The sequence below is a fragment of the Manis javanica genome, chromosome 12 (assembly GCF_040802235.1).
Source record: "Manis javanica isolate MJ-LG chromosome 12, MJ_LKY, whole genome shotgun sequence".
Lineage (NCBI taxonomy): Eukaryota > Metazoa > Chordata > Mammalia > Pholidota > Manidae > Manis > Manis javanica.
The window spans coordinates 19,258,634-19,270,769 of NC_133167.1; the positions used below are offsets into that span (position 1 = coordinate 19,258,634).

At 40.1% G+C, this 12,136-nt stretch overlaps 1 protein-coding gene across 2 annotated transcripts in view; it reads right to left on the reverse strand.

Annotated features, from left to right (window-relative positions):
• Positions 1–12,136, reverse strand: part of XRCC5 (X-ray repair cross complementing 5) — a 92,646-nt gene that overhangs the window by 50,625 nt on the left and 29,885 nt on the right. For both annotated transcript variants that reach the window (XM_037016439.2, XM_037016440.2), the window contains 3 exons: positions 11,208–11,298; positions 8,745–8,878; positions 3,558–3,754 (listed from right to left, as the gene is read on the reverse strand). In XM_037016439.2, the coding sequence (XP_036872334.1) occupies positions 3,558–3,754; positions 8,745–8,878; positions 11,208–11,298 (422 nt within the window). The remainder of the gene's footprint in view (positions 1–3,557; positions 3,755–8,744; positions 8,879–11,207; positions 11,299–12,136) is intronic.

Here is a 12,136-nt window from a genome sequence, read left to right on the forward strand (position 1 = left end):
TGGTGTTCTCAGCTTTAAGTCAGGGTAAATAAACCCACTCCACAGGATGGCCCAGAGGATCCGAACAGACAATGCACGTAAAGCACTCAGCACTTATCTGTGCCCAGTGTCAGCTCCTGCTGAGGAGGAGGCCTTCTGAACACCAACATATGAGGCGGGTAGGGCAGGAGCAGCAGCTCCTAGAGGCACCTGAGAGGGACTGTCAAAGAGTTAGGAAGAAAAATATGGAGAAGCTGAAGTTAAAGATATTTGAGTTTGAAGATGCAAAGAATAATTGACAACGTCAAGGGCTACAAAGAGGTTAAGGGAGAAAAGGACTGCCAAGCTGAAGTGAATTCAGCAGGCAGTGGCTTCTGGAAGACCCATGTCAGGGAAGTGGTGGGGGCAGAAGTCCGAGACAATGAACTCTGGGAAAAGCAGCAGTGTAGACTTTCATTCCACTGAGCCTGGCTTATGGAAGCAAAGAGGATTACAGGAAGTAATTAGAGGGAGGAAGCTAAGGGGAGTATTTTATTTTGTTTTAGAGGAAAGAAAAATGTTAGTTTGTGGAGGGAAAGTGGTACAGAGGGACAAGCTGAAAATACAGAAAAAAATTATTAATGGACTAGGCACCAGATGAAACATAATTTAGTATCCTGGGAGACAGGTGGAAGGATTGACTTTGGACAGGATGAGGTACCATCTTCCACTCACACAGGAAAGAAGGAAGTTAAGGAGTTGCAATACAGATAGGTTTTTAGATAAGATGGGCCAGAAACCTGAGGAAGTCCCATCTAGCGACCCCCATAAAATTCTCTATGAAATTACAGCCACCGTCATCATCACTGCCATAGTTGTCACCGACGTGCCAGGATGTGACTAGGATTTTGTGAATAATTTCCTCACAAACACTGTACTGTTACTATGTGTTAGGTACTGGGCCTGGTTCTAGAGATACAACAGTGACCAGCATTTATTAGTCAATTAACCCTTTGACAGGACAACCCTATGAGACAGACACTCCTATTAACCCTTTTTACCCAAGAGGAAATTGAGGCTTACAGAAGACGAGCAACACAGGCCTAAAGTCACACTGTTGAGCAAGGGGGCCAACTCACATTGCCTGACTTTGGAGTCTTAGCCAGTAACCAGGTGAGAGTGGCTGCTGAGAGTAGGTAGGGAGGAGTCTTAGAGAACTTGATAAAAGAAAACTTTAGACTATCTGCATAGAGACGAAAAGAAATGAAGATTACACATGAGTTAGTTGCACAGATGTCCTAATTCTCATGCAAGTTCTCTGTCCAAGAGATGACATTTTCACTTCAGGGAAGCAATGCTTTTATATAAGGGTAAAGCATCGTACATTTTTGGCCTCCAACGTCACATGCTGCTATTACCCTCTTGAAATGAAGAAATGACTTCAACACTAGGAATTGAACAGGTTCAGTATGTGAACAGTGTATCTTCTCAAATGTTCAATGTTTTTACTGATTTTGCCTATTACTGCTTTGGGTTTTGACTACTACCTTCCTTCTAAATAGTTCAAAGTGCTCAAATATTTGTGATTTCATTGTAATAATAACTCTTGAGATGAGGCTGTTTTTAGATGGAGAAACTCTCATAAGTGTAAATTTATTTAACTAAACTCAGATCAAGAGTGAAAACACTGGAATGAAAACTAGTGATTCCCAGTTTGGGGCTCATCTTGGCCTCTGACACTTCCTAAACAGACATTTGCCCACTCCCCAATCTTAGCCCTTCACTTCTCCACTGGAAATATGTTCCCTGGACACACAGATGCTGAATATACACAAAAAACATACATAGCTAGTTACTAGTAATTTATCCCCCTTAGGAAGACTACCCCTAGAGCTGACCAGAGCCCTATCATAAAAATTGAGGGCTTTAAGAACATTGCAGAAGGGACTGAATCATTCTTGAATATAGGAGGTACCAATAAATATTAGTTAACTGTGTCATTTCTGCAGTTCTTAAAACCTAAGATTTTTGAGAAGAAAGGATAGAGAACAGGAGTTTGAGTAAGTGTGTGAAAGAGATAATTCTCGGGCCCCAAGCAGGTAAGTTTGCTACGTCACACAACATTACGGGAACAAAGAGCAAACCCAGCACATGGAATCTTGCTGAAGAGTGAGTGGCAGCGAGAGAGCTGAAGGTGTGATCACAGCAGGGCTCAAATCACAGACCAACAGTCTTCTGAGCCTATGCCAGTGTGGATTTTAACCAGCTAATTTACATTTTAATAACAGGAGGAGGAGAAAATGGCCTGTTTCCCTCCCATAACACCAGAAGGCAATCAAAATCACAAACCCAGAGCGATAATACAGAGAGAATAGCCATATGACTGCAGTGTGACAAAGCAAGGCCATCATGGGAAGAAAAGGACTCAGCATTTTATTGAACTGTTGTAAAATACTAATCCAGAGGGATCTAGGTAGGTGAGGATAGCAGAGGGAAAGGTGATTTTTAGTGACAGTCTTCCTATGTAGAAAGTGATATGATAGACTAAAAAGAAACCTGAAGCTCTCTGGGTTGTGTTAGGAACACACATAATAGAACCTATCAATCCCATGTTTGTTTGTTTTTCCCAATTCTGACAAAGCTTGGGGTATTAACCTTTAAAAGTCTAGAGAAAGTGCAAAGCTTTCTATTCAGCTGGAAAGATAAGTCACTCAATGAACAATTTACAGAACCTTGTCAAGGTTACCAGAAATTACTCAATACTCCTACAATGGGGTATTTACAAATTTACTTTACCTTGTCAATAAAAATACAGCTGTGGGAAGGTAATCAAAGAGAAAAGAAGAAAAATACATCATTTTGATGTGGGGAGAAGAGTCACCAACAAGCAAACATAAGCCTGGTAAAATCAGTTATTCACCCAAATGATTCTAGATAATCATGAGCAATTTCATATGGTTTTTGTTTTGCTTGGAATGGAAATTGATACAGATTCTAGATAGAATCCATGAGGGAGAGAAACTTCATAGCTACCTAAAAGCTTAATTTGACTTAAGGATTATATGAAAAGCATTTTGCAATCCTTCAACTACACATACCTCACTAACTGTATAACCAGGTGTGGCATCAACCCAGTAACAGCACAGCTACTAAAGGGTCAGGTTTTTCATTCTCCTTTCCTTTCCCTCCAAAAATCTCAAGATACTCTCCTGATGTCTACCTCCTGACCAAAATACCTTCCGACCTTCACCCCTCTCCTCTTATCCCCAGCATTCTACTTGAAGAAATGGTAAAATTTAGTCTTCAACATTCAAAAACTATACAGTCTTCCTACATAGAAGTCACCAAGAACCTGATGATCAAAGTCAACAACCCAGAAGGTAGCTCTAAATTCCAGGTGAACAGCAAGGACAAAATATATCTACAATGCACATGAAAGAGAAACCACTATTATCAGTGCAAGGACCAAATAAAAGGTTTCTTCCTCCCACCTTTGCAATTCCACAAACCCACATGCAAACCTTCATTCCAGAGCCCCTCTAAGACTACCACCCATCCCATGTACTCCAAAATCAAATGCAACTACACTGAGTACTTACTTGTCTGGGAAAATGTTCTGAGCAGTCACTTGATCCTTTTTCTTGATGGCTTCAGTCAGAGGGAAAAGGGTCTTTATTTCAGAGAGTGGAGCCTGACAGTTTACTGTCACCTCAGAGGGAGGATCTAGCATATTCACAATGTGCTGCGGAATTGGGGGCAGAGGCTCCTGGGGATGTAAAGCTCTGTGCAGCAAACACTGTGGAAAAGGCATAAGGATTTTAAAATGCAGATGTGGACATCATATACATCTTCATTATACTTTTCTGATCAGGGATTCTTGGTCTTCAGTTTGGAAGTGCTTTATGGTTCCTACCGTATGTAAAAGAGAACAAGAAGGGGAGGCCCAGAACACCTTAGTTAGCAGGACACTGGTCATGTCTAAAACCAGCTGTAAAACAGATCCAAGCTTGGCAGCAGTGACAGCTGGAGACCTCCTGGAAAAGAGCCTCATCGTATAACGAGAGGCTGCTGCTTTAATTACTTGGAGAATATATGAGGTTCCCTAAAACACTTAATTCCATAGCCCCTAACCATCTGGGATTATAACTCTTTGGTTATAATCCTTTTACCTCCTTTCAACATACAGTTTAGCAAACAATGTGTGGAGGATGAAACATGTGCCTAGAGGGGAGCTGCCCAGGCTCAGTGCACCCCAGGAAGAAATCGGGGAGACTATGGGTCCGTCCCAGATCTCCTTGGAGTGCTGAGTTGGGGCTGCTCTCCACCAGTCTGTTAGCTTCTGTCCACCTCCACCACCACTCTTGCCCAGACACCATCACCTCTCTTGTAAGCTACCACAACCACCTTCAAACTGGTCTTGCTGCATCTACTCTCACTGTTCTCCTGTAGCTAAAGCCATCGTAGAACGAGCTCCTTAGCACAGGCTGTAAGGTGGTCCCTGCGTGCCTTCCTCCTCCTCACAACCCAGCCAGACCAGGCACTTCCTGCTTCTCTCACATGCCGAGCGCATTCCAGCCTTTGGGTACTGTTTTTAATGCTTCCTCTGCCTCTTTTGCCTTTGCCCAGATTTCAGCTGAGTTGACCCTTTCTATTCTTCTGCTCTTTGCTCAAATACGATCCCCTTACAGAGGCTTTCCCTGACACTACTAAAGGAGCTCCCCCCCCCATCCTACCACCCAGCCATTTTCTATCATGACTCTTGTATTGTATTTTTTACAGCATTCATCATTATCTAAAAAAATTTAAATCCATTTTTTCAGCTTACTTGTTCATTATCTAACCATCCCCCTTGAAAGTAGAGATCTTGTTTCTTATTTACTGCTGAATTCCAAGTACTGAAAATAGTGCCTGGCACATAATAAGTACCCAGTCGGTATTGGCTGAAGGAATAAAGTGTTTTACTCTCATTGTTGACAGAAATGTTGGGAAGCAGCATGAAGAGTGTGGCCAGGATCAAGGCCAGGGCAGGTTCTCCTTGCTCACGCGAGAGACAATCTGGACAGCAAGCCACTTCTACTCAATCACCCATACCGCTTTCAGTCTACTAAGCCAGGCCTTGGCAGTACTGGTACCTTCCCAGAACAGTAAATACTTCAAAATGAGTGTAGAAAGGTAAGCGATGAGATGAAGTACCATCAAAAAAAAGACAGAGAGAAAAAATAAAACTAACAATTGATGTTTTCCTTCCCTTGTTACAGAATAATTTCAAAATTAGGATGGAGAACAAGGTTCCTACCATTCCCACCTTTAAACAACATACTCATAAGTAAATGTGAATAGCTCCTGCAGTTTCAAAATACTGTTCCATATCACAAGGCATATGGTTTATACTACATCATGGCTTGTTTTCCTACCCTGTAGAAAATGCAAGGGTGAAGTCTCCATTCTAAGAAAATAAAAGATACTTAGGCTTAAATAGTAAATATCATCTGAGTTGATGTCCTACAAATTCAGAAAACCCTATGGTAGGAAGTAAGTACCAATTTCCTCTAGAACTTTCACATGCTGCTCCCTTATTTCAATACACCAATCAGTCTCCCTTCTCCATATGTGTTCTTTCGTTTCAGAGTCTGGCTCCTGTTTTTCCTAATTACTCGACTTTCCATTGAGCATCAATAACATCAGGCCTGTTTAATGTGAATCAAAAGGGGAAACCAAAATGACCCCAAACCCTGTGACTCTATCCTTGACCTTTTTTATTTGTTCATAATTCTTAATTCACAATGCCCTCCCTCAGGTCATTAAAATATCTACAGCAACTCAGAAAGCACTATAGACATAAGCAGTAATACAACACCCAACATAGCAGGCTACCTTTCACACACCCTGAAGTTTCTATCTGTGATATTCAAGTTTTTTTTTTTTTAAAGACCTAGAACAAACAATGGACAAATATCCTCCCCAGCCCCTCTACTGAAAAACATACCAGATTTCCAATATGAACTCTAGGCAATTCTTTCAAGTAGTGTCATCATCCATCAGTCATAAAGGACCCACAAGAGATGTCCTAAAGCATCAATCTCACATGTTTTCTCAAAAGTCACATTTTAGATAAAGCTGAATAGGATACTTATAAAATTCATTCAATCCCAAAATCCCAAATGACTGAACAGATGAGGTTAAGAGAAAATGACACTTTTTAGTAGCTGAAAAGCTGATCCTCAATCTACTCATTTCTGTTTTAAACAGTTATTTCTTGACATGATTTTTACAATTTGAAAAAGACTAAAGGAAAAACTGAAGGAGAAACACATGGCTAGCCCCTAGGTTACTAATATGTTGATTTTAGCAACATTGTGTCAGTTATTTAAAAGGCAGTTTCAACTGTACACTTGACAAAAGATGTATTTTTCAGCATCTCTTACCAACAAATTGATTCTCAATCTCTCCGTCCTTCTTCCCCTACTCACGCTCATTTACCCTCAGCTATAAATATTTCACATGGAAAGAAAAAGAAAGTCCTCCTGGATCTCCCATCCTCCTGCAGCTTACATGTCCTGTCTCTCTTCCCCTTCATCAGTAAGGCTTTCCCCTGAAGCTTTGTAATCTGGTTCTGACCCCATTACTCTCCTGCCCCTGGGCCCTCAAAGTCACCAAAGCCTTCACTACAAACCCCAAAGACCCTTGGGGATGCTCACCTTCACTGACCCACGGGCAACGTCTGGCACATGATTCTCTCCTGCTGGCCACTCTTTTCTTTCTGTGCCCTCAGCCAAGGCATGGTCTCTTTTCATTCCTTCTGCCCCTCTGACTGTTCTGCAGGTTGGGAGGAACATACTGTTTTGCTTCTTAGCAGCTCCTCCTTTTCTGTCTATCTCTACTCTCTCACTTGCGCACTGGTTTTTCAGGACTCTGGTCTTCCCCTCACACAACACAGTCTCTAGGGTGATCTTGTTCACATGTGTTTCTACCTGAATGAGGACTCTCAAATCTATACATTTGGTCCTGAATTCTCTCTGTGGCTCTGCAACCCTATTTCCAACCTCCCACTGAGTGTCTATACTGGGATCACCAACAGGTATCTCAAACTTAACACTTGCAAAAACAGATGAATTACCTTTTCTGCCTATTCATTCTATATTCCTTATCACAGTTAATGGTGACACCATCCATCCAGTCATACAAGCTAGGATCTTGTCAACTTTAATTCCTATTTCTCACCTAATCCTGTAGGTCTTTTCTACTCTACCTTCTAAGTTTTCTCCTCTCCAATCTCTCTGTCACTGCTTTAACCCAAGTCTGCATGTGAACCACTGCAGTTTTTCTAACTGGTCTCCAATCCATCTTGTCACCATTAGAACTTTTTCTAAAAAATGTCACCTATCTGCTAACAAAATCCTTCAATTTATAATGGCCCTAGCAATGATACTTCTTTATATAGGTAATTCATATTAAAATCTCTCCCCCATAAAGAAAACAAAGTAAGCTGTAAAAATCAAAGTGGCCAGTGCTTTTCAGCTTTAAGAGAGAACAACACCTGAGTTTATGGCTTGTGTCTGTTTGTAAATCCAAAAAACATTTACTGAAGATAAATCTGCCAAGTACTTTTTCTCCATAGTGACCAACTGCAAGCTTTCTGTAAGCTTTTGCCCACTGGTCTGACTCCTTCCTTCCCTACAAATGGCAAAGATCTTTAGGTCTTGTAGTCCACTTATCAAAAATACCAAAAGACTTTACACAAGTTAATTTATACCTGATTACTTTAAGAATACAAAATAGTCATTGAGTCAGGCCTTTACATGTTCACCTTTATATTTCTAGTTCTAGCACTAATAGTTTTTTTTCACTACTTAAGGAATTACAAGCATCAAAAAAACCAATTTCTTTTAAGTAGAAAAACCCTCACAATTACAACAGGCCCTAATATGGGCTTGAATTAGTTAAGGAAGCCTTAAGAAGTGATCAGACAGACAAGCAATGGTCACTCCATCACAAACTCCCCACCCACCCTCACCCCCAGCAGGAGAAGGCCCTCCTCCTCTGGGAGAAGAGTTTGCCTAGAAATGCTGCTTGTGGTTTTTTTCACCTCTGTGAGGTTGAGAGAAGGCCATGTCCTACTGTCACCACCTTAATCCTGGACTAGAGTATCCCTCCCCAGCCTCAGCATAAGTCGGCTCTCCTGTCAGCTTCCTCAGTTTCCCTAAATGCAACCTCACCTTCCAATTCCTTTGGCTCAAGATTCCAAATACCTATTTTATAGCCTTCTGTGTTTTAGTTACTTTTTAATAATTTCACACTATACCCTCTTTAACTGAGCTCTATGCTACCTTTGTGAAATTCTTGACAAGATGGCACTGAAGCACTTTTCCTCAATAGCAGTTATATTATTATATAGTTCATAGAAACTCTTCTATTCTTTAAATATTTAGACAAAGAAAAGTCTCGTTCATATAAAATATGGGAGAAAAGTACGGAAAAGGCATAAAAGAAGAATCTGCTTTTTCTTAGCCCTTCTTTAAAAAAAAAAGCCAACAGAACAAAACTAGCCTTCCTCTAGGAAAAAAAAAAATGAAGAAGCATCCTAATTTTGCTTCTTTCTTTCTAAAAGCTCAGACTATTTTTATCTTTTTTAGCTGGAAGAGGAAGGTATTGTTCTTCCATTAAATAAAGCAACAGAGACCCTCAGAGGATAAAGACATCTATTTGAGACAGACCAATTACCCTAAGTTTACACTAGATTCTCTTCCATTAAAAAAAATATGACTGGCTCATCTTCCTTCTCTCACCTGAAATAATCTCTGAAATTGAGGATTTGGAATTTTGGTGGTTGGAAACAAGTCTTCAATGATGTTCTCCTCTTCATCTTTCTTTACCAAGCTCATGGAGTCAATCAAAGCATCAACAGCATTCAACTGAGCCTCTGAAACAGGGATAAACAGAGCAGCAAAACAAAAAAAAATACTACCTCCATTATTCTCCATAAAAACAAATGTTTTCCATTCACAGATATTCACAGATATTACTGGCAGGTTGTACAGTCCTGGCTCTGCCAAAAATATTAGTTATGCAAGCCATTTAACCTATGTCTCAAGTTTTCTCATGTGTAAAAAGAGCTGTTTAGCGTAGCTAGTCTCTTAGGTCCTTCCAGCTCTACCATTCAGTGAACTTTTGCAATGTAATATCATTATCAAAAGCAAAAAATTTGTTCTGGAGGATACACCACAGTCATACAAAACCTAACAGAATATTCAGTACTCAATGAGTTAATATTAAAGAAAATCAGCAACTAGCTAAAGGAGAAAAACATTAAAAAAACCACAAAAGGAGAAGAAAACTCCTTTGGTAATGGAGCATAAGCTTTATGAGGATTCATTGTAACCTGTACCAGGTGTACCAACTTAGCAACCCACCACTGGACCAGAGTCAGCAGATTCCTTCACAGTCTCTCCAAGTCAGAATGAGCTCTTTCATCTCATAAACCCTGCAGCAGTAATCACACCCTGTACATATGCACACCTATATATGTCTTAGCCCACTCCATTCAAACTCTAAGGATCCTTAACAGCAGAAACAACATCTTCTTGTTTATGTCCCTAACACCTAACAGAAACCAAGTAAATGAAAGTCTACCAAGTCAACAGAAATGGCACAGCCCAAAGCATGTGGATTAAAGGCCACTCTCCCCAAAATGCTTCTACCTACATGACCATGTGTAGCTTTCATTCTGCTGATTCACATAGCAATTTAGTTGTCAAAAGCTGAAGTGCTATTTCTGGATCATTCATAATCATTAGGCATAAGGTAGAAAAGAGAAAGCAGTTCCTAAGAAGCCCATTGTGCTTCTACTCTTCACCTTTTCAAATATCCCTTTCGTACAGCTACTACAGAAGGGAAGAGCCCACAGGTACTTATCGGGAAATGTTTCTATCCCATTTTCGTTCTTTTCAGCAGACGTTTCAGGCACTGGCATAACTATCACCATCTTAAGTTGACTACTGCATGGTCCACCTGGCAATAGGTAGGAGGTGGTACCTTTGTGTGTGAACATTCAGTCCTTCTTATCTGCTAGAAAAGCTAGTATCAGGGCAGATCACTCTGGAACTGCACCCCCCTATAAACCGTGTCTACTTGGAAAACATGCCAAACAATTTTAATGATCCATTTTTCCAGTGGAGAAAATGCAAATAAAAATATGTTAACTGTCACAAAATAAATCATCAGATTGAAAGATATTTAATATTTTAAGTCCTGACTGAATGACTTACATGTGTAATTTCTCAACAAAGTTCTCTTTTTTATATATTCTACTCATTTAAAGTTTGGAATTAGCAAGAGGTAGAGACAGAATATTGTAACACAGTGGTGGCTTCTATACATTCCTGTCCATGCCTGGCTCCACCATGACACAGAAAGACTCATTTGTAGAAGATGCAAGCCCTACGGGCCCACTTGATTCTTGGCTTCTCTACTGCACACTGCTCCCAAAAGGTCTAAGAAAAATATACAGAGAGAACCCAATTCTGAGATTCACTTCATAATTCCCTAAACCTACACTGACACAGATTTAAACTTGCAGACTAAAACAGCTACTCATCACTTTGTGTTCTTTTTGCTATGTTCTCTACATTTGATCCACTACTATACTTATTACAACTGATCTCTCTGAAAGACAGGCTCTGCATCTGTAAGAATCATTCTATGTAGCACCCTGACATTTGCAGCCACCAGATGTTTACTTAATAAAGGCCTTTTCTCATCAAGCTCAAAGTAACTCCTAGAAATAAGGAACAATGAGACTTGGGCTGTTACTGTAAACTACAAAGAAAGGGCAAAGAGAAAATTTAATCTCCTGCATTGTCACTTTTTTGTTCAAAGTTACATCATATATTTTACACAGGACACTAAAGTATCATAGGTTTGATACTGTGTGTCAATTCACTATAGAAGAGGGGGCAAACCTTCTGTTTACAATGAGATGTACATCCATTTCCAGCAAGCTGCTCCCTAGATACAAGCTCAAAGTCAGAAGGGGAAAACTAGAAATTGTTTGGAGATCTCTGGGCAAACCAATCCCTACTCCTGGAAACACACACTATGAATCATCTTCACCATTATTGTGTACCAGCATGCCTGCAGTCTAACTAATGCCACCTGTGAAGTCCTGGAGCAACCAGTGATTGCAGACAGGTGCTTTCTCAAGAACAGTCATGTTTAGAACCAATTAGTGAGCAAAATAGAAATAAACTCACCTGTGGGAGTATATTTCTTATTATTTTTCAAGGAGGAAAACATGTACTGCCGCAAGTCTTCCATGAAAGGCAGCTGCACATACATTAAACACTAATGAGAAAGAAGAGAGGCAAAAGTAGAAACAACGAAATCAGTGGGAAAATATTAAACAGTCTCAAATGCTGTGCAAGTGGCACAACAAAAGTGTTTCAAAAATCAGACAGCTCAAGTCTGGTACAAGGAAAGTAAAGTGTTTTGATTTCTGTTATTAGCTGTACACAACTGAGAACAGCACAAAAAATATTAAACATGAAAAAAATACTTAAAACACAGAGTACGAAAGCACATTTGCAAAACGCATGACAAGGACAATAAATGGGAAGAGTCAAGATGACTGGAAGGTGACCTGGAAGTCAAGATATTTGCCTTGTCTTCTAATTCTGTAATTCTACCACAATTGAGTTTTCTGAGAAATAGGAAATGGTAAGGAATCTAGATCTGTGTTTTAAATAGGAGAGCCCTAAATACACTAAAATTTTCAAGGATTACACACACAAAAAATCACATCCTCAATCTTTATCCATAGTTCTCATTAATAAAAACAGAGGTAATCTCTATTCCCATGAGGTTTTCAGAAGTCAAGGATGGGAAGTGAGAGAAGGTCACTGGACTGGGCAAACAAGGCCATGGTTAACCTTTACTGATTCTATTTAATAAAAATCTCCTTGCATACTTTCATAATCCATGTTCTCTCACTGCAACTTAAAGTGTGGTTCATGGACAAGACGCATCTGCATGACTTGGGAGTTCGTGAGAAATGCAGAAGCTCAGGCCCCACTCCAGACCTAGAGAATCGGAATCTGCATTTTAACAAGACCCCCAAGAAATTCCCAGACACATCAACAGTTGAGAAGCACTGTTGAGAATACAGGAACCGAAGGGGAAAAAA